The sequence below is a fragment of the Leopardus geoffroyi genome, chromosome C1 (genome assembly GCF_018350155.1).
Source record: "Leopardus geoffroyi isolate Oge1 chromosome C1, O.geoffroyi_Oge1_pat1.0, whole genome shotgun sequence".
NCBI lineage: Eukaryota > Metazoa > Chordata > Mammalia > Carnivora > Felidae > Leopardus > Leopardus geoffroyi.
The window spans coordinates 55,239,583-55,263,368 of NC_059328.1; the positions used below are offsets into that span (position 1 = coordinate 55,239,583).

Genomic DNA, 23,786 nt, shown 5'->3' on the forward strand with positions numbered 1-23,786 from the left:
CAAATTTGTATTTACGTTCTAGTTAGTTACTATAGAGTGCAATATTGGTTTGAGAAATAGAATTCAGTGATTCATCACTTACATACAACACCCAGGGCTCATCATAAACAAGTGCCCTCCTTAATGCCATCTAGCCATCACCCATCTAGCCCATCCCCCACCCGCTTCCCTTCATAGCCCTCAGTTTGTTCTCTATCTTTAAGAATCTCTTATGGTTAGTGTAAGAGTTCTTTATAAAATTATTTTAAAATAACTGTTAGCTTAAATTCAACTTTTTTCAAGAAAATATTTATAATATAGGGCACCTGGGTGGCTCAGTCAGTTGAACATTCAACTTTGGCTCAGGTCATGATCTCATGGCTTGTGAGGTCAAGCCCTGCGTCGGGCTCTGTGCTGACAGCTCAGAGTCTGGAGCCCGCTTCGGATTCTGTGTCTCCCTCTCTCTCTCTGCTCCAACCCCACTCTCTCACTCTCAAAAATAAATAAGCCTTTAAAAAAAAGAAAATATTTATAATAGTCTAACATAAATCATGTTTCTGCAATTAAAAAAAAAACCTGCTCTTATCTGAAGACTAAACTGTCATTCCTATTTGCATCTTTTTCATTTACATCTTCCCTTTCAAGGAAAATTAGAAAGTCATATACAATCAGAACATGGCCAAATTTAAATAATTAGGGAGCGCTCTTTTCTAAGTTTATTTATTTATTTAGAGAGGGGGGAAAAAAAACCTGCACATGAGTGAGGGAGGGGGAGAGAGAGAAGGTGAGAGAATTCCAAGCAGGCTCCAGACTCCGAGCTGTCAGCACAGAGCCCCACAAAGGGCTGGAGCTCACAAACACTGAGATCATGACCTGAGTCAAAATCAAGAGCCCGTTGCTTAACTGACCAAGCCACCCAGGTGCCCCTAGAGAGAGAGCATTCTTTTTTAATTGATGAAATATAAATACAAATCAAAAGTAACAAAAATACAAAAATCATATTACCAACACATTAGGGTAGATTTTTCACTAGTTATCATTTAATTGATAATTTTATTGATGTATTTCAAAGTTAGAAATTTAAACCCTCAAAACATTCAGGAAGGATCCTCTACTTTAATACTTTTTCCTTAAAAGTCAAATGACCAGCTTCCAAATACCTTTGCAAATGCAGAGGCCATTTGGGAGGCTGCATCCTGTGCTCTAACTCCTATTTACTCACTGAGACCAGACTGCAAGTGATTTTCCTTTACAAAATGAGTCTTCACGAACTAGAAAAATTCGAAAGCTCAGTGGCTATCAAATGAAGACATTGTTTTGAATTTGCAGTTTTATGGGAAAGCACATACCTTTCATTTGAAAGTTATTTAAAAACAATTTTTGGGGGCACCTGGGTGGCGCAGTCGGTTAAGCGTCCGACTTCAGCCAGGTCACGATCTCGCGGTCCGTGAGTTCGAGCCCCGCGTCAGGCTCTGGGCTGATGGCTCAGAGCCTGGAGCCTGTTTCCGATTCTGTGTCTCCCTCTCTCTCTCTGCCCCTCCCCCGTTCATGCTCTGTCTCTCTCTGTCCCAAAAATAAATAAATGTTGAAAAAAAATAAAAAATAAAAACAATTTTTGATTAAACTGATTTCAATAGTATAAAGCCTATCCTGAAATATGCTCATTTTTTATGTACATTACCTCATTTAATCTCCCCAGCATTAATCCCCCCAGGTAGATCTTATTCTCACCATTTTACCATCAAATAACTGAGGCTTACAGGTCAAGAAATGATTTAATGACTAGGGTACAGTCCTAAATCATGAGTAAGTTATATAGGATCCACAGACCCTTGCCTGCTTGTCTAGCACTGTGTTCTCCACTATCCTGCTTGCATCCTACTCTCCAGTCATACTCAACTTCCACATTTATAATCCTTCAGTGCTCTGTCTTGCCTCCAGCCATTGCCACATGTTGCTTTCCTATGGGGTGCCCTTGTCTGAAATGCTCTTCTTACACTCTGGCTTCCTTCTCCTCCTCCTCGAGGAGTTAGCTCCACCTTCATCTTTCCAGGAAGCTCTCTCTAACTCCTCAACTACAACCACTTCCACTTCCAGTGATTGGGTTGAGTTGGATGTTCTTCCTTTCTGCTCCTGTTGCTTTTCTCTTCTACATGCTACTGGATTTGGCTGTTTTCTTGTCTGTTGCTCTTGTTAGATTATGGACTTATTTGCCTTTATAGCAGTAAACACACTGATAAGGAGGGCAAAGAAGAGTAGGAAGTAGACCTACTTGGAAAGCTGCTTCTTGGGTGTGATGTAAGATCAGCATAGATTCAGCCTCCCATTCTTGGTTTCTCTGTCTACAGTCTTTTACAGTAGTAACTAATTCTTACCATTGATCTTTGGGCATAATGGATATCTGAAGTGCCTTCTGAATTGTGAAAGGAAGATTGAATTTATATTCACTATAATTATTGTTTTTTGGTTTTTTTAATCCATTTATTTTATTTTTTTTTCAATATATGAAATTTATTGTCAAATTGGTTTCCATACAACACCCAGTGCTCATCCCAAAAGGTGCCCTCCTCAATACCCATCACCCACCCTCCCCTCCCTCCCACCCCCCATCAACCCTCAGTTTGTTCTCAGTTTTTAACAGTCTCTTATGCTTTGGCTCTCTCCCACTCAAACCTCTTTTTTTTTTTTTTCCTTCCCCTCCCCCATGGGTTTCTGTTAAGTTTCTCAGAATCCACATAAGAGTGAAAACATATGGTATCTGTCTTTCTCTGTATGGCTTATTTCACTTAGCATAACACTCTCCAGTTCCATCCACATTGCTACAAAGCGCCATATTTCATTCTTTCTCATTACCACGTAGTACTCCATTGTGTATATAAACCACAATTTCTTTATCCATTCATCAGTTGATGGACATTTAGGCTCTTTCCATAATTTGGCTATTGTTGAAAGTGCTGCTATAAACATTGGGTACAAGTGCCCCTATGCATCAGTACTCCTGTATCCCTTGGGTAAATTCCTAGCAGTGCTATGCTGGGTCATAGGGTAGGTCTATTTTTAATTTTTTGAGGAACCTCCACACTGTTTTCCAGAGTGGCTGCACCAGTTTGCATTCCCACCAACAGTGCAAGAGGGTTCCTGTTTCTCCGCATCCTCTCCAGCATCTATAGTCTCCTGATTTGTTCATTTTGGCCACTCTGACTGGCGTGAGGTGATATCTGAGTGTGGTTTTGATATGTATTTCCCTGATGAGGAGCGACGTTGAGCATCTTTTCATATGCCTGTTGGCCATCCGGATGTCTTCTTTAGAGAAGTGTCTATTCATGTTTTCTGCCCATTTCTTCACTGGGTTATTTGTTTTTTGGGTGTGGAGTTTGGTGAGCTCTTTATAGATTTTGGATACTAGCCCTTTGTCTGATACGTCATTTACAAATATCTTTTCCCATTCCATTGGTTGCCTTTTAGTTTTGTTGGTTGTTTCCTTTGCTGTGCAGAAGCTTTTTATCTTCATAAGGTCCCAGTAGTTCATTTTTGCTTTTAATTCCTTTGCCTTTGGGGATTGTTAACTGTTTTTAGGGCTGGATCTTTTTACTTAAATTATGTTTCTTTGTAATGCAATTTTTATGTTTTATTTTTATTCTTCTAATGTTTATTTATTTTTGAGAGAGAGAGAGCGAGAGAGAGCCGGGGAGGAGCAAAGAGAGAGAGAGAGGGAGAGAATTCCAAGCAGGCCTCGCACTGTCAGCACAGAGCCCAGTGCAGGCCTCAATCCCATGAACCACGAGACCATGACCTGAGCCTAAATCAATAGATGCTTAGCTAACTGAGCCACCCAAACATCCCTGTTTTATTTTTAAAAGAAGAAACATCTTAAGCTGACTCTTACTCTCCCAACATCATAACAGCTAGCATGTTGGCACAACTTCTTTGTATACCTATATAGTTGACATACTGCACCTGTAATTTTGAATCTTGTTTGTTTTTTCACTTAAATAATAAATAGTAATGAGGCTGATAAATAGCTAATGTTTAAGTCTCACAGAAGCTCTGTAGCAGTAGGTGACAAACTATGACCCAAGCACCAGGTCCAATCTACCACTTGGTTTTGTATGGTTCCCCAGCGAAGTATGGTTTTTACATGATTGAAAAAAATTAGTAATATTTTTTATCATGTGAAAATTATTAAAAGTGCAAATTTCAGTATCCGCAAATAAACTTTTATTGGAACGCAGCCATGCCTCTCCATGTAGGTGTTGTCTCTGGCTGCTTTCACACTATAGAGTGGAGTAGTTGTGATAGATACCATTCAGACCCACGGAGCCAAAATATTTGTTAAATGGCATTTTACGGGACTGTTAGCCAACCCTGCTTCATAAGATAAATGTTATTATCATCGCCATTTTACAAATGAAGCAACAGGTGCTTAGGAAGGTTGAGGTTCCAAAGCTACGGAATTAGCAAGTGGCAAAATGGGCTTTTGTGTACAAGCAAGTATTCTCATTCTCTGAAAATTGGCTATCTATGTGTAACTTACATTAATGAAACTCTTCTATTCATTCACCTGAACCTTCTGTTTCCCATCCGTGGTTAAGAGCAGGTATTGACAATGACATCTTTCTTGTTAGAAGTTCAGCCTTTGGCAGTCTTCAAACAGTATTTGAACAGATGGGCAACTCTCATGTTCTTAAAATGGAAACAGAAGCCTGAGGTTAAGTTACTTTCCCAGGATAATGTGACATGATAGCCAGGATTATTTTCTCTGAGGCCGGTAGTTGGACTAGTAGGTCAGCCTAAAGCTGGGGACTAAAAAGTCTTTCTTTTGTCTCAAACCAAAATTACAGTGATGTCATGTTACAAGGACTTTGAGTATGGCTCTCACAGCTCTCTGATTAAACCCACTGGTGGCATCTAACACCCTGGTTAAGCCACACTGTGTCCTTCCACTTATTCATTTATTCAAGGTTTACTGGGCTTCTACTCCGTGCCAATTATTGTGGCACATGTTAGGCATATAACGGTAACCAACTGTAGGGTTCTACTCTGGAGAAGGTCATTTTTCAAGTAAACTGAAAGGCCACCAGGTAATTTGTTTTTCTGAAAAAAATGGAAAATACTGCATTGATTACTTCACTGGAAATGAATATTTATTGACAAATGAGTACATTCTAGGCCCTATGCTGGGTGGTGAACCCAGCATAGTGAGCCCAATAATCCTGGAGCCAGCAATAATCCTGGCTCTCGTGGAGTTTATAATCTGGTGGGATAGGTGGTGAACAAGTAATTTTAAGTGTGATGAATTTATTCTACAATTTCCACCTATACTACTGTGAGTTGCTTATGTGCAGTTAAAAATGATGTTGCCCGACCTGTTTCCTGATTTTGGTAAATGCTGTTGCCATCTAAATAAAGTTAAAGCCCCCCAAAAGACCTGGATGAGATATAGCTCTCCCCCTCCAAAGAGAGAGAAGCTTGAGAAAACAGAAGTGTTCATATTCCTAAATTAAACCACAATAAAAACTAATATTACGTTGTACTTGATAGATTATTAAACTGCTTCATATACAATACCCATATGATTCTCATGAAAATCCTGTGGGTTAACTAGAGAAGATACTTTTATGATCTCCAGTTATCTCATTTATTATCTTATTTCTCTCAGGAGCAGAGTTGAGATGAAAATATTCCTCATTTCATAGCACATTGTCATCACCAATGTGGGCGAGACCCTTGGTGTTTACCTGATTGTCCCCCTTCTTCCCCATCCACACTTCATTCTCAACTCTCAAAAGGCACCCATAGTACACACATCACTACATATGCTACAAAAATATACATATCTAAGTATTGTATTATATATATATATGTATTTAATTTCTGTGTATTATGATGTTTTGACATTTAAATATTTATTTTGAGAGAGAGAAAGAGAGAGAGAGCAGGGAAAGGGCAGAGAGAGAGAAAGGAGACAGAGAGAACTCCAAGAAGGCTCGCACTGTCAGTTTAGAGCCCAACAAGTGGCTTGAACCCACGAACCGTGAGATCATGACCTGAGCAGAAATCAAGAGTTGGACGCTTAACAGACTGAGCCACCCAGGCACCCCATGATGTTTTGACATTTTAAAAAACCTTTCTGACTGGGGAGACACTGCCCTTCTCAGATCTAACCAATTCTTAAAGATAGCCAAGGTCTCAGCAGGGAACATGCCTTAGACATACATGCAAACTATTCAACCCAGAGCCAGCTCCCCTCTATCTGACCCCTGACATCCAGCATTCAGTATTCCTCTGCCTTAATCAGCCCAGAGCCAAGTACCAGGCAACTAGGGATCCTTCTGTAGCTTAGAGCCCATCGAAATTATTCAGACTAGCCAGTCTTGAACTGCTTTCCATGCCCAGTTTTGCCTTTGCCTCTGAAACCCCAATAAAGGCTCTAGCCCTGTCTCTTCCCTGCTTCTGTCCTCTGCATCTTGACACTCTGGTGGCACGGCACGGCATGTCTCTGATCTCTAGGACCTGTGAGTATAGTAAACTGTGTTTTCCTCTGTCTCCTTTTGTGCCACACCTGACTGACCACCTTATAAAAGAATACAAAACAAGCACTTACCAAAGATTTTGACTTACATAAATGGTGTTGCGCTATAAGCCTCATTTTGTTTTCTAAATTTCATATATGTCATTCAACCTTTTATTTTTTAAATTTACTCATGTAACTGTGGTAGCTCTTTGCTTCTTACTGCAGCATAGTAGTTCTTAATATGTATCCATCACATATGTTTGTACCCATTCCTCTATGGATGAGCGTCCAGGTTGGCTTTCACATGCCATGTGGAACATCTTTGTACATAATCCTTCACTGGCACCTTTGTCAAAACTGCCCTGGGAATGTGATCCAGTATTAAGATACACCACAAAGTTGTAGTAAGTAAAAATGATAATAAATGCAGGAATAGAGAGATAGGTGCATGAACAGAGAAACAGACCAATGGAACACATAGAGAATTCAGAAATAGACCCATGAATATATGGAAGCATCATGTATGAGCAGTGAGGAAATTATGGATTTTTTGATAGATTGTGTTGGGAGAAAACTGGCTCAGTAGAGGAAGGAAAATGAGGTGGATTCTTCCCTTATACCATTTACATAGTGGATTCTACATGGAAGACTGAAATGTGGAAATCTAGAAAGTGAAAAGAAGAAAGTATAGGAGAATATCTTTGTGTTCTGTGGGTAGGAAAAGATTTCTTAAATAAGATTCCAAAATGAAAAAACAAAACTATAAAAACCAACTTGATAAACATAACTACAATCAAACTTAGTATATCTGTTCAATAAAAAATATAATAGACATAGTTAATAGGCCAGCAGAAGATACGTGTTTTTTTTTTTAAATCATGCACATTGACAATAAAAAAATAGAGGAGATAAATAGCAGTTTGCAGAAGCTAAGCCCAAATGGCTAAGCAGAATATGAAGAGACACTCAAAAAACAGAATATAAAGAGATGCTCGAACTCCCTTAGCATGAGAAAAATGCAAATTAAAACAAGATACCATTTGCATCCATCTGAATCGCAAAATATAAGAAGGGAGACTGATAACCAAATGTTGGTATTTGCTGGACAAATAAGAATAAAAACAAATATCCGTTCAGCAAATGAAACTAACAGTATTGAGAAAAAATAAGTATGTGCATACCTTATTCTCCCATACTTTGAGGAGACCGACACTTGGCATGGTAAAGTGACTTGCCAAATTATCACAACTCCCAGATGACAGGGCAAAGAATCTGTAGTTCTGTGACCTTAGAATTTAGAGACAACATGACAGTGTTTGTATTTGTTATACGGGCTGAATTGTGTGCTCCCCACACCAACTGCCCGATCCCTGCCGAACACATATGTTGAAGTCCTCATCTCCAGTGCTTCAAATGTGACCTTATTTGGTAACTGCGTCTTTAAAGAAGTAGTTAAATTTATTTTTTTAATGTTTATTTTTGAGAGAGAGAGAGAGAGAGAGAGAGAGAGAGAGAGAGAGAGAGAGATGGAGCACAAATAGGGGAGGGGCAGAGAGAGAGGGAGACACAGAATCTGAAGCAGGCTCCAGGCTCCGAGCTGTCAGCGCAGAACCCGATGCGGGGCTCAAACTCATGAATCACAAGATCATGACCTGAACCAAAGTTGGATGCTTAACTGACTGAGCCACCCAGACGCCCCAAAAGAGGTAGTTAAATTTAAATGTGTTCATTAGGATATGTTGTAATCCAATATGACTGGTATCCTTCTACGAAAAGAAAATTTGGACACAGATACATGTAGGGGGAGAGGATGTGAAGACGGCTATCTACAAGCCAAGGACAGAAGCCTGGAATAGACCCTTCCTTCCATGGCCTGTAGAAGGAACCAGTCCAGCTAACGCCTTGTTCTCAGACCTCCAGTCTCCAGAACTGAGATGATAAATTCCTGTGGTTCAAGCACCTACTCTGTGAGGCTTTGTCATGGCATCCCTGGCTAACTAGTGCAGTATTTCTAAAGGAGTGAATGGAATAGTAGCAGCATAACCACGGAGGAAAATGGAGTGGCTCAGAGATCTGTTCTACACAGACTGGCTGGGGTCAAGTTCCAGCTTGAACACTTAAGGTGCTGGTCTTGCATAAGTTATTAAACCCTCTTTTCATCAGCTTCTTCTTCTATAAAATGGGTTAAAAATGGTAATTGTTGCTTTGGGGTGTGGTGAGAATTTAAAACAATATATGGAAACACCTAGAATGGTTCTTGGCACATCTAAAAACAGAGAGAGTATTAACTATTATTATCACATAGAACTTTGGAATCAAATGAGGCCTGTGTTTGAGTCCCAGATCTGCTTAACCAGCTACTATTTAATATTCTTTGAGTCTTGATATATCACCTATAAAATGAGAATAATAATGACCACAGAGTCATTTCGTGTATTCATTAAACACATTCTTGTTACCTGGGTCATGGCATTGTGCTAGGTGCTAAAGACACCACGGTGAACAAAACAGGCTGTCCCTGGGCTTGTGGTAGTGCTTTTGTCAAGATCATAATGACTCTCACATTACTGATCCAGTCAGTGGTCAGTCCTCATCTTACTTGACCTCTCAGTATTTGAGGCTGTCCACTGATCATTCCTTTCCCCTGGAAAAATTTCTTCACTTGGCTTCAGAACACACACTCTCCTGTTTTCTTTCTACCTGATGGGGCCACCTTGTCAGTCTTCCTGCTCCCTGCACTTCTCCTAAGTTTCTTAATGTTGGATGCCTCAGAGAGCAGTCCTTTGCCCTCTTCTCTTATTCTGCAGTTATCCCCCCAGGAATCTCCTCCAGGATAGTCACTGAGACATGGTGCTATATGCCCGAATTTGTATCTCCAGCCCTTAACGTGTCTCCCAAACCCCAGGCTCATATATCTAACTGCCTATTGACCTTTCACGTTAGTACATGGTAACCGCCTCAAACTCAGCATCCTCACAACTTAATTCTTTATCTAAATGTCCCCCTTCCCATTCACAGGAAATTCTGTTGAATCAACTTTGAAGATATATACAGAACCCAACTACTGACCACTACCCCCCACCACTACCATCTCAGTCTGAGTCACTGTGTTAGTCGGCTCAAGCTGCCATAACAAAATACCATGGATCAGGCAGCTTAAACAATAGGATTTTTTTTCACAGTTCTGGAGCCTGCAAGTCTGAACTTGGGATGCTAGCATGGTCAGGTTCTTGTGACTGACCTCTTCCTGGCTAGTAGAGGGATACCTTTTCTCTGCTTCTTCACATGGTGGAGAGAGAACCCTGGTGTCTCTTCCTCTTATGTAAGAACTCCAATATTTTTGACCCAGAGCCCTTATGACCTCACTTAACCTTAATAACCTCCTTAAAGACAGTATCTCCAATACAGGCACATGGGGAGGCGGGGGGCTATTAAGTCTTCCACATATGAATTTTGGAGAGACACAGTTTAGTCCATAGAAATTACAGTCATCTCTCACTTGGATTACTATACAAGCTTCCTGACTGGCCTCCCTGTTTTTACACGTGCCAGCCTACAGCCTATTCTCAAAATAGCAGTTGGAGTGATCATTGTAAAATATAAAGTGGATCTTGCTGTTCCTCTGCTCAAAACTCTCTATAGGCTCCCGCTTGATCAGAGTAAAAGCCATGGTTTTACAATGATGCACAAAGCTCTACATGATCTAGCTGCCTAAACCTTTGTAACCTCGTTTTCTGCCCTCCTGCTTGCTCCCTCCACTTCAGCTACTCTGACCTTTATGCACTTCTTCAGAAATACCAGGCAGCCTCCTGTCTCAAACCCTGTGCATATACTTTTCTCTCTCCCTGACACACTTCCCCCAGATATCCACCCGGCTCCTTTCCTCACCTCCTTCAGTCCTTTGCTAATGGAAGCCTATCTTGACTGTTCTATTTAAAATTGCAAACAGCACCCTCTCTTCCGTCTACTTTCAAGGCCCCTTAACTAAGCATTTTTTTTTTTCGTTCCCCTGTAGCTTTTATCACTTTCTAACATAATCCATCATTTACTAGTTTTGTATTTTATTGTCTACTCTCTGTCCCTTCTCACTAAGTTCCATGAGGGCAGAGATCTTGTTCATGTGTTTCATTTTTGTATCCTAAGAACCTAGAATAGTGCCTGGAACATAACACCAACTCAATAAATATTTTTTTTAACATTTGAATGAACAATTGTTGCAGTATACTCATTCCTGAACAAGCAGGTTCTTTTGCTCACAGATAGGTTAGGCTCACAGATCCACATATGTGTTTAGGTGACTAAGGACTTTCATCTTGTAGACATAAGATACATTTACAGCAAATAAAAATTCTTAAATTTTCAAAATTTTAAAACAAGTCATGCATTTACCTCCTTACTGAAACATTCCATTGTGCATTTGTAGAAAAAAAGAAAGAAAGAAAGAAAGAAAGAAAGAAAGAAAGAAAGAAAGAAAGAAAGAAAAGAAAAGAAAAGAAAGAAGGAAGGAAGGAAGGAAGGAAGGAAGGAAGGAAGGAAGGAAGGAAGGAAGGAAGGAAGGAAAAGGGGTGCCTAGTTGGCTTAGTCGATTGAGCAGCTGACTTTGGCTCAGGTCATGATTTCACAGGTTCATGAGTTCAAGCCCCACATGGTGCTCACCGCTGTCAGTGTGGAGCCCGCTTCAGATCCTCTGTCTGCCTCACTCTCTGCCACTCCCACTCATGCTCTCTAAATAAATAATCAAACAAACCTTAAGAGAAAAATAAAGAAATAATACTTTAATTTGTGTTGAAAATCTGTTGAGATAGACCACAGTCCTCCTTCATGATCTCCATAGTACTGTAGCAGTAACCATGGCACCCAAACCCTCAGCCTCACCTGAGTGATGATTGCCAAGGGTAATGTGACTTTGAATCTATCCATTCATCCAGGAGCTGCAACAGAATTTTCATCAGCTGTCTTTGACTTTAACCTCACCTTCTCTTGAGTCAGCATTAGTTTAGTGGGCCTCAGACACTCTGATTTTCTGTCCACACACTCAAAATTATTCTATTTTGTCAGACACCTTTTCCGGATTATCTTCAATCACATCAGAGCTTGACGTTTCACAGGTTGTGTGGTTTATTTTTTGTCCTTCAGGATCATTCCTACTCTTAAAAAAATGTATCCTACAAGAACACATACCATTTCTCTCCTCTTTCACTTATTAAAATGTATGAAAATTATGAAATTTCAAAATTTCAAAATTATGAAAATCTTGACCTTTCTTTCTATTATAACCTTCCTTTCACTAGTAAGATGGGGCCAACAATGTGAATAAAATATCTCAAAGGTACATAAAAATCCAGCAAACTTGCTATAAACTGACCACAAAATTAAATTACCTTACCAGACAACTTCCACCTTCTACTGATAGGGGAAGAGTTGGTATGCTTTTTCTCTTAAACATAACATTCATAAAAACATCCTTTAGACATTTTGAGGCAGAAAGTTCCCAACCAAGTGAGCCTTTATGCATATTTCATCTTGTTTTCAATATCTTGTTTCTTGAGCACAGGGAATAGGATTTTTCTTTGTGTTGCCAGCCTGCCCACTGTGAGTAATAAATATTTGTTGAAAGAATGAGGAAAAAAAAAAACAAACAAAAGAACAAATGTCCAAATTGTATACCCTGAAATAATGTATACCGGAAGCCTTCTTTTTCTCTGTGCGTTCTGAAATATCTCCACTGGGAGGCAGCACATAACTTTAATAACAGGTTTAGGGGGAGAAAAACAACAAAAACAAAATCATGCCTAAACAATACCATTCAAAATATGGAAGTTCCAGCTATTTCACGGTTACAAATAGAAGAGAGAGATGATATTCTGACATTTTTAATCTACTAAATTAATGGCTCCAAGACCAGTTATACATTCACATATTATCTCTTCCTGCAGCTTCAAAACATCTAAGTAACAATGGCAGTGAAAATGTCTGGAAATGAATTCTTAATAATAATTACATAGTATTGATTTTGATGAGACTTAATTGAAATTACTTCAGTCTCTTCAATACATGCTTTGTATTTATTCTGTGTAATTCAAGGAGTGAGTAGCAAGTACCTTTGTAAGATGTTTTCAGGAAAACTGAATTTCATGAAACAGTAAATATATTCCAACTTCTTAGCTAATTTTCTTTTTGCCTCTTTTCTGCATAATCAGAACACAGACTGTTGGCTTGGCATGGATGTTTCCAATGTCAGTCAAGTACAATATAGGAGGGTTCCTTTTGTTTTTGTGGACCAATTTCATGCAGCTATTTCTGCATCCAGGTTAATGCCACATCTGTCCTCAGCAGTAGTATATATGATTCCAAGTATTACTGAAACTTTACAAATTGTTACTCTTCTCCTAGAATAACATTACTTGATTTGTTCCATGTTTTCACCAGTAGTTTCTGCCAGACTTTCAGTTTTCCTGCATTTACTTTTAATCTACCTTCCTTCCTATAACTTGACAACTCTATTGGATACATTTTGCCAATTGAGTCCTTTTCCTCCATAAATGGCAACAAACTGATGAAACACATAGACAGCAAAAGCATTTTTCACATTCACAAAATAAAATCAACTATAGTCTTCCCTTTGCAATGAGATCATGTATCTATCTGGAAGGATTATTATTACAAAGTAGGGAAAGTCTGGTCATGGAGAACAGAAACACATCTGATTGTAATATTGTGACATATACCCAAATAAATGTCATGTGCTGTGTATACAGCACTGGCAATTAAAATTCTAAAAAAATTTTTAGCACCTCACATTTTTGTCTTTAAAAATTTCAAAGGGCTTGAGTAAAGCTGTTTATCAATAGAAAATATGTACTACATATTTTCCAAGTCAGTATTCTGAACTGATACTTGTCATTTGCCATTCTCAAATATAGAATCTCTTTTATTTCCAAAAATTTACTAAACCCACATTCTGGTTTAGTGTTAGTTACCCCTATTGCAAGAATTTTATATATTTTATCTCTTCCTTCTGTCTTTTTTCAAGGAATAAGTGTTTTTTTTTTCTGTTCAGCTCCTTCTTTTCTTTTCTCTCTTCCTTTTTCCAACTCATCTCATTTTAATGTAGGAACAAGCAGATCTCGGTTTCAAAAAATACCATATACAGAGGCTTCTTTTAAGTAACAAGTAAAATTTTTCTGTAATTTTCCATGAAGTTACAATTTTAGTGGATACATGGTCAACCTTCCAAGGTACAAAAAGCAACCAACAAACCAAATATTTTCCTTCTGCATGAGAAAGAATGCCAGGTTACAATAAAATATTTGAAACCTCACTCCCCAAAGTCCTATCTCCTCCCCAAAACTAACTCCAAGTTTGGTCCTCCAGTACTTGCAACATCCTACTTTTAAGGAGCAAACTCTATATCAGTTAGAATTTATATCAGTATAGGGGCTCCTGGGTGGCTCAGTTGATTAAGCATCAGACTTCGGCTCTGGCCATGATCTCACGGTTCATGGGTTCGAGCTGTGTGTTGGGCTCTGTGCTGACAGCTCAGAGCCTGGAGCCTGCTTCAGATTCTGTGTCTCCCTCTCTCTCTGCCTCTCCCCCACTTATGCTCTGTCTCTCTCTCTCTCTCTCTCTCTCTCAAAAATGAATAAACATTAAAAAAATTTTTAACAATTTGTATCAGTATATCTAATGCTTCTTATAATAATAATTTTTCAAAAGAATAGTGGTTTAAAGAAAACAAATATGTTTGTAGAAACAGCCTAGATGGCCAGGAGAACAAATGGGTAAATAAGATGCAGCATGTTCATATATTAAGTACTGTCATGATATTTAAAATATTGATGTATATTACTATTTGTCAGCATAGAAAGTTATCCATGATACATTTTGAGCGGAAAAAGAAAAAAGCCAAGCATCTATTATATGCTCCCATATGCAAAGTCATGTCGGAAGAGATTTTTGTAATGTTAACAGTTGTTAGAGAACCACTGAGGTTAGTAATTTTTTGTGTAATTTTACTTTAATCTTTATACTTTTTTATGTTTTGAACTTTTTACCATTTACATGATTACTGTGGAAATGAAGAAGGCACGAAATGAAATCACCTTTGGTAAGATTTAAAAAGCCAGTCTCCAAAACCTTCTGCTTGCACACCTATCTTCAGCCAGTGGGTTTTTTAAACTGCCCTTACGACACTTTCCAATTTCATACTGATAAATAGTATTGCACTGATTGTCAATTTTTCCATAACTAGGAACAAAGCAATAGTGAAGACTCTTTGTAAAAATCCTTATTTGCTTTTTTTGTCTGAGACTTCTAACACGTGAATTTAAATTTTGAACCAACACTACCTCTCTTTCTATGAGTTTTTAATATGGTGTTAGTAGAAAAGAAATTGGGTTTTTATTAACACTTGCTGTATATTTATGCAAGTTTCAAATGCAGTCATTAATTATTTCAAGTAGTCCCTCCCCCTATTTTCATTCTGTCTGATATGATCATATGTGAGACTTTGTCACTGGGACTCAAATAGGATATTTGAAACCTAAGTCTGCCTTTTCTGTATCTATGGCATTAAGCCCTTTGCCTTGTTCCCTTTATCTCTGAAACGGGTAGAATAAGAACTCTTTGACTAACTTAAAGGCAGTTGTGAAGGTAAAACAAGATAATTGATGGAAAATGATTTGCAAAGTGAAAACTAGCACATATAATAATGGGACAGGCTGCTTTATCTTAGAATCAGGGGGCTTTTGCAACATGGGGTTTTCTGAGCAGAAGCAATCAGCTTCTGTGGGTACTGCCCACAACACCTGCAGACAATGTGGCCAAGCAGGTTGGTTGCTACTTCAAAGGGCAGCACAAAACTGAGGAAAGCAGGTGTTACAAGAATGAGGACTAAATCGCTAATCCAGAAATCTATCATGAAAACACAGCCATAATTACTTGCATTGTTTTCTCGGGATGGGAGAGTAAACCTTAATTTATTGCATAAATTGTATTAAAGGATTTTTAAATAGATTATCTGTGATTTTCTTAAAATATCATTTGTACTCTGACTCAAAAATAAATAACAAAAACATTTAAAAAAATTTTTTTAAAAGGGGGCGCCTGGGTGGCTCAGTCGGTTGAGTGTCCGACTTCAGCTCAGGTCATGATCTCACAGTCCATGCTCACGGCTCAGAGCCTGGAGCCTACTTTGGATTCTGTGTCTCCCTCTCTCTCTGCCCCTCCCCTGCTCATGCTCTGTCTCTCTCTGTCTCAAAAATAAATAATAAAAACATTAAAAACATTTTTTAAATACCATTTGCAAAGAGTTTACTAATTCCAAACAGCTGAGAACTAAGTATTTTAGTCTTCTTGCAGAGAAAAAAAAAAAAACCCAAAAGATTAAAAACAAATATCTGTCATTTAATTAAGGCAAAAACATAGTCTGCTTAGAAAACTGGTCACCCTGAAAACACACATAACCGTGCACACACACACACACACACACACACACACACACACACTATTGTAGTATCTCCTTTGAAGAGACATCTGTTTTAAATTCCATTTTCACAGGTGGAGAGAATTGAGGGTAGATCTGAGACTGCCATTAGTGACAACTGGATTTTCTCTGAACTAAGCTGAATTAAGTGGTGCTGGAGGGACATTAGGGACTCCTCTTTGCTTGGGTCTCCAGTTCAGCACCTGGATAAGCTTATATTGCCTTGGTAACCAAGCCAAAACCCTTTCTTAATGTTGAAAAGGGTGGTTGATGCTTATGATTTACAATAGTTTGGGTGAACTGTGGTTTCTCTCACCATGTGGGTGAGTTTCTTGTTTTTCTTTTTTCTACTAAAGGGATTTTGTGTGGTACGTATTACTAAACTTTTATAAAGTATATTATCCCATGTATATATATAGTTGTTTCCCAACATTTTAAGCTTCCTCCTGTATTCCTCAGTCCCTTTTGTTAATTTTGGCCACTTTGAGGAGAGAGTCTCTGCATTGTGGTAGACATGCCATTGAAATGGCTTTTGAAACAGGTACTCCATTACCACACAGACAGACCAATCCATGAATACTTTGTGATTAGTCAGATGCCTTGGGCTTCACTGGACTGCACTGGGCTTCAACCGCTATATTGAGACCTGCTCCAAGTAACTTCTCTATGCGTTGATGTTTCCATCTCTGAAATGTTTTTGACTTTAAATGTGTCACCAGGATATTTGCCTGTGACTTGCTTGAAATGTTCTTAGGGAAGCTTTACCTTGGTAACATTTTTGCTGAAAGCAACAATGTGTTTTGTTGTTGTTATTATTATTATTATTAACTATTGAAATTTGGTTTCTTCCTTGCTTTTAGCTCCATGAGTACTGTGTCTTATATGGATGAACCTAGCCAGCGGGATGATGCTTCTCGCCTTACAGTTCAGATGGAAAACACCTATCAACTAGGTGTGTTATTTTACACTCATTCCTATTTTAAACTTATAATCTCATTATTTACTTAAAATAATATCTGATAACATGGCATCATCTTCATTATTAGCACAATATAAGGGGTCTTAATTAAGTGATTTGATGTGTTGTAATTTCTTCCTCTGCAAAATGGGACCAACACCCATTGCTTAATTTTCTTTATCAGTGTTTCCTAAATACCAAGCAATTCACTGGGCAGCGCTGATGTGTCTTGTGTATTACTGAATTAAGAAGTTCATTTCTGGGCGTTTCTGGGTTATCCTGTGGAGTTATTTTATGTATACTTGAGTTAAGTGAAAGAGGTATGCATTCAAGTTTTATCCAGCAACCCAACCAATGTTGTTGATAAGTGGAGAAAAAAGCCTTCAAAACAGAAGCAAATGATTCCTGGTCCCCCATTGACAGAGGTGTTTATCCCTTTCCACTGAGGTTTTGGGTCTTTGAAAACAAAGATCTTTGCACCTGCCCCCATACTCCCAGACGCAGTCCACAGTGAATACATTTTCTCATTCATGTTTTCTCATAGACCAGCTTGTTTTCTCTAAATGTGTACCTGCCCACTATTATCTGCCCACTTTATATAATTACTGCTATATAGAGATTCCATAGAGACTTACCAATGACCAAAAGAAGGACTCTCTGGGCCAGAGCGGTTCTATCTGCAGCCAGTTAACTTCAGGAAAATTACAGACCATCAGTGCATTTCATTAGGCCTTGTAGCCAGTGTTCTAGGGTAATCCCCAAGACTACGTGGATTACAAGGCTCCATAATTAGTCAGTCTACTGGTATTTTCACAGTGCCTGGGGTAGACAACTAATATTCCTGCCATCCCTTCTGGTAACCTTACCCAGTTTCCTTTGGGGAAGCCTTACCACTGCCATCATTACACTTTGGGTCCGTAACATTCTGCTGAAGCTGACACTAGCTTTAGAGATACAATAGTGGCTGATTCTGAGATAGCATATGACCCTTTGATTGGTCAAGCCAATCTAAGCCTTTGGGATTCAGCTCAGAAAGTATTGTTTGGGCTGTTGAAGAAGCAGATTAGATTCTGAAACCCGAAAGAGGTAGGGGTATGGCAGCTTTGGCCATCTTGTCTCCAACATATGACTCCTGAGAGCGTGAGAGAATCAAATCCCAATGTCATTACTAGAGTCCTAAATCCAGCTATCTGCTCTTAGACTTTTCATTAAATGAACTATGTTTGGGTCAGGCTTTCCTCCACTTATAACTAAGAGATCTTAACTGTTCAATGCCTAGCACTTTGGGTTCTGCATGTTGAAAGGGTTTTGAATCAGATTTTGACAAGATAAAGGAGGTAAAATATGAAGCCCTTTGTTTCTTCTTCATAAGGATATGTTTTCATAACTTATATCCTCAAATAAACAGAGTAAATAATCTTATGTATTTTAGATGTACTGAGTGTTGAACCAAGTTAGAAAAGTAATATTAGAAACACCTTAGTATATTTAAAAAAAGAAAAAGAAAAGAAATATCTTAGTATAAAGTATTTCCCATATTTTCTTACAAAAAGTCATGTGAATTATTCCTTTGTGATTAAAGTCTTTTATGTTTGACAATCTATTTCTTAAGCATTCAACTAACCATCTTGTTCATATTCAAACAAAAATGTATTTCCACTTCTACTTGTTTCTGGGTTTATTTTGCATCTGAAAGGTACTCTTTGGACCTCTGGTAAAGATTTCCTCATATCTACAATGCAATACTTCCCAAAAGAGTGTGTGTGTGTGGGGGGGAACTGTCAATCACCAGCATTGTTGTATCTAATTTTTCTCATTCCATCCAACAATATTTGTATCATCTATTTTATTTTTTTATAAGTTTTAAAAAATATTTATTTATATATTAGAGAGAAAGAGAGAGCACACACACGTGAGTGGGGGAGAGGCAGAGAGACAGAAACAGAATCCAAAGCAGACTCCAAGCTCTGAGCTGTCAGCACAGAGCCCAATGTAGGGCTTGAACTCACAAACTGTGAGATCATGACCTGAGCTAAAGTCAGAGGCTTAATCAACTGAGCCACCCAGGCGCCCCTTATCTAAACATATTTTAAATGTTTAGTGTGTTTATCTTCCCTTGAGGGAGTAATTATAGCCAGAATGAGATGAAATGTAAGTATAATTAATGAAAGCAAAAAGGGAATGGAAAAATCAAAATATATTTCTTGTAATAAAACACCATTTACATTTTCTCATTAATTAATTGATAAAACATGAGTATAGAAAAAAATACAAGATGTGGATCCACTGTGTCTGAATTTGAATACTAATCTTGCCAATTCCTAAATGATGTTTGAGCAAGGAATTCACCATCCTCAAAATCTTAGTTTCTTTACCTGTAAAAAAGGATAATAGTCCACACCTTATGGGGATGTTGTGAGAATTAAGTGGAGGAACGCATTTAAATTGCTTCTTTATTCATTGTGTTCTTGTTTCTCAAAGCAACTGAGCCTAGGGCTTTACTTAAGTCACTAAGAAGAAAGGCCTTCTGTGACCTGTAGTCTAATTGCATATTAATTATGGAATGAGTTCTTCACAGGACTTTTTTCTGGAGCAATGGTTAAAGAAGTATCTGATACTTTAAAAACACTGACTGTAGGGGTGCCTGGGTGGCTCAGTCAGTTGAGCATCCAACTTCCGCTCAGGTCACGATCTCACAGCTCATGGATTCGAGCCCCGCATTTGGGCTCTGTGTTGACAGCTCAGAGCCTGGACCTTGCTTTGGATTCTGTGTCTCCCTCTCTCTCTGCCCCTCCCCAGCTCTCTCTCTCTCTCTCTCTCAAAAATAAATAAACATTAAAAAAGAAATTAAAAACACTGACTGTAAGCAGGTCAGACAAGACCTATGGGTGGCTATCTTTGCTGCCACACTGAGACAGCCTGCCTGAGAAGGTAGTTAACATAATGAAAAGTAGAACCTGAAGATGGAGAGAGAGGGAGACATCACTGGAGCCGAGCATCCATGGGGTAATCAGGCCCTGTCATCAATCAGATGCTCTCATGGACAGAAACTGTCAAGCTCTCCACCCTGACTTCACTCCACCCCTTAGGGTCCTTCCTAACTGTGGAGGTCTTACTGCCTCCCTACTTGTACCCTCGCTGATCTTGGTGCCTTCTCAGCAAGAACAATCCCCATCTCCTCCCTCAAAATGAGGTAGCAACCATAACAACCACACTAACAATAATAAATACATAGTGGGGAGGGGGGTTGTGCATGGCAGGCACTTTTCTAAGCATTTTAAATATTTTACTTCATTTAATCATAACAAAAAACAGTATGTGGTGATTCTTCTTATTATCTCAACTTGGAGAAGCTGACACACATATTAAATAACCAAATTTGTATCTATTCTATCTTAATTCTATTTTTGTGACGTCTTTTTTTTTCTTTTTCTCTTTTTCTTTTTCTTTCTTTCTTTCTTTCTTTTTCTTTCTTTCTTTCCTTCCTTCCTTTCCTTTCTTCCTTTTCTTTTTCCTCTTCCTTTTCCTTTCCTTTCTTTTTTTTTCATCCCAACCCTTCTTCAGGTCTTTGCTTTTTTATTTTTAAAAACATTAAAACATTTGCTTTTTCCTCCTAAAAAAATAATCACTCAAAAAAAAAGAAAGAAAAATAAAGTAAAGTAAAGAAAAAGAATAAAAGCTTTGCCATTCCCATTAGTTGACTCTGAAAGTAGATTCAGGAGCTTATTTGGGAAGTCAAAAATTAAACATCCACTCTTTCTCTCTTTGCATCTCAGCATCCCAGCCTAAGCAAGGCAAAAGATGATTCTGGCTGCACAGGAAGGAAGAGGTCACAGAACAAGTGAGAAAAAAAGTACATGATGATATCTCCAAATATTTTCAAAATAGAATCTGGTTAATGAGATTTTAAAACAAGGAAAACAAAGCCAAGTGCAGAAGGGACATTGGTACAGTTGGACAGTAAGAGCCGGAAACAGAGACTCAAGTGCTACCAGGATTCTGTCTTCCCAGAACTAACTAGGTGTGGGCCTCCTCCTCTCACTATGGCCTGGCTTCTTCTCCATGATGAGAATCATGGCCTTCCACAGTACCTAAGGATCACATGTCATAACTTTTATCACCAGAAAGAGGCTGACTTTTTACCCCCTATTTCAAGTTTAAAATCAAAATTCTGAGAAAGGATTCTAATTGGCCTGGCTTAGGACAAGTGCCACTCCTGAGCCAATCAACCATAACCTGAACTTCAGCTCAAAGGAGGTCATGGTAGATCCTAAAGAAACATCTTGGTTAGAATTGGAAAGCTCTCATCTTCCCAGGAGGGGAGATGCTGTTCCCAAATGACAGGGAGGAGTACTAGACAGACAAATATCTGCATTGAGGGAATTTACTATTTGCTGAAGGGAACGATGTGTACAAGTTACTGTAATATGCAGCCAAATTAAGTTCTGTGTGAATTATGTAGGTTAAGGTACATACAATAGGTGTGCTTGGTAGGAGGGAGTGAAAAACAGAAAGGTATATCTCAAATGTACATAATCTATTTAATTTAGTCCAAGCCAGTAGTATCATTTTTTAAAATTTCTTAAATAGAAAGGGGAAATTACCCTCAAATTTAGACTCATTTCTCTATAGAATGCAAGTGGAAATCTAAAAGATCCACAGGAAGGGGGCACCTGGGTGGCTCAGTTGTTAAGCCTCTGACTTTGGCTCAGGTCATGATCTCGCCATTTGTGAGTTCAAGACCTGCATCGGGCTCTGTGCTGACAGCTCAGAGCCTGGAACCTGCTTCAGATTCTGTGTCTCCCTCTCTCTCTGCCCCTCCCCTGCTCATGTTCTCTCTGTCTCTCTCTCTCTCTCTCAAAAGTAAATAAACATTAAAATTTTTTTTAAATTAAAAAAAAAAAAGAGATCCACAGGAAGACAACCCAGAGGCTTGTAGGTATTTAGGAACTTACCTACCGGGGTTGGTGCCCTATCTCTGACCCCATGAAGTAGGAACACTCAGGACCAACCTGAAGTTACAAACTTATATGCCTCTGTGTTTACAACTGCTTGTCTCTGTCCTGTAGAAGATAGATTCCTGCTGACTAAATATTGGGGTTAATTATACTCATTATATCAGATGTGTCTCCCTTTTACCTATCCAGATCCATTCTCCATGCTGATTTAATTGAACAATTCCTATATAATCATCAGAATAAAAATACAACTTATTGAGCCCCAGGAGGCTGACCTAACTCAACAATAGGCATGGGCTGTAACCTTCCAGTTAAGTTTGGCCAATGGGAAACTTCAGCAGGAAGTAGGAGGGAGGGAGGAGTGTGAGCTAGAATGTTTAATTCCCCATGGCCTACTGTGAGTTCATCTCAGGCTGTTTGTATCCACCAATGGAAGGGCATAGCTGCTCTCCAGGGAGCCCTCTCCATGTGCCTCTTCTGGGATCAAGAGTTCCCTTCTCAGATTCCTAAGACTGGGGTGGGTTGAGGATAATACCCTCAGTTTCACTAGCAAGGGATACTGCACTGTCCTTTGTTCTGACATCCTGCTCAGAATTTCCTAAGGAGTCTCTTCATTAAATACTCCTGGAATTGTCCTTATTTTAGTGTGCTATATATTTCTTTAGACCCTGATGACGTCATTAAAAATAAACACTTACAGGGCACCTCGGTGGCTCAGTCAGTTAAGCATCCAATGCTTGATTTCAGCTCAGGTCTTGATCTCAGGGTCATGAGTTCAGGCCCCAAGTGGGAGCCAAATAAATAAATAAATACACTTAAGACATATTGATGACTGTTAAAATACAACTGAATTTAATTATTGACCTCATTCCTTTATCCATATCAGTACAGCAGATAATGATTGAGCCACTCTACACCAAGCTCTGGGCACATGTACATGTTGTACAATGACAGAGGGGTGATGAGGTTAATATTCCCAGGACGTACAGGGAAGATTCCTGAGATACAGGATAAAGAAAGTCTGTCCGAGGCCTTTGCTTTGAATGTGGACTAAATGTCATTAAGAATATAAGCTCTCGGGGCGCCTGGGTGGCGCAGTCGGTTAAGCGTCCGACTTCAGCCAGGTCACGATCTCGCGGTCCGTGAGTTCGAGCCCCGCGTCAGGCTCTGGGCTGATGGCTCAGAGCCTGGAGCCTGTTTCCGATTCTGTGTCTCCCTCTCTCTCTGCCCCTCCCCCGTTCATGCTCTGTCTCTCTCTGTCCCAAAAATAAATAAACGTTGAAAAAAAAAAAGAAAAAAAGAATATAAGCTCTCTAGGGGCGGCTGGGTGGCTCAGTCAGTTAAGCGTCTGACTCTTAATTTCGGCTCAGGTCATGATCTTGCAGTTTCTGAGTTTGAGCTCTGCGTCGGGCTCTGCTCTGACAGTGCTCTGACAGTGCAGAGCTTGCTTGGGATTCTCTCTCTCTCCCTCTCTCTCCCTCTCTCTCTCCCCTTCCTCCATTCCCTCTCTCTCTCAAAATGAATAAAAGAAACTTAAACAAAAGAATATAAGCTCTCGAGTCAGATAAAATAAGTACATCCCAGCTCTGCCACTGTGTGATTCTGGGCAAGTTACTCAATGTATTTAAACCTCTGCATTACCATCTGTGAAATGGAGATAACAGTAGGGGTCACCTCAATGATTTATTGGAAGATTATATAAGGTAATAAATATATATTATCACAGTACATGACATGTAGAAAAAGTTCAATGAAAGTAGTTATTATCTGTACTATGATTATTACCTATACAATGTTTACTTGTAGTTAAATTCAGAAATCATACATTAAACATTTTGTATGCCTTTAGCATTGTATTAGACTCTGAGGAGGATAACATATGATCTAGCTTAC

At 38.9% G+C, this 23,786-nt stretch overlaps 1 protein-coding gene across 1 annotated transcript in view; it reads left to right on the forward strand.

Moving 5' to 3' along the window:
* DYNLT5 (dynein light chain Tctex-type family member 5) overlaps positions 1-23,786 on the forward strand; it is a 31,264-nt gene that overhangs the window by 4,580 nt on the left and 2,898 nt on the right. The window contains exon 3 of the mRNA XM_045477766.1: positions 16,838-16,929. Within this exon, the coding sequence (XP_045333722.1) occupies positions 16,838-16,929 (92 nt within the window). The remainder of the gene's footprint in view (positions 1-16,837; positions 16,930-23,786) is intronic.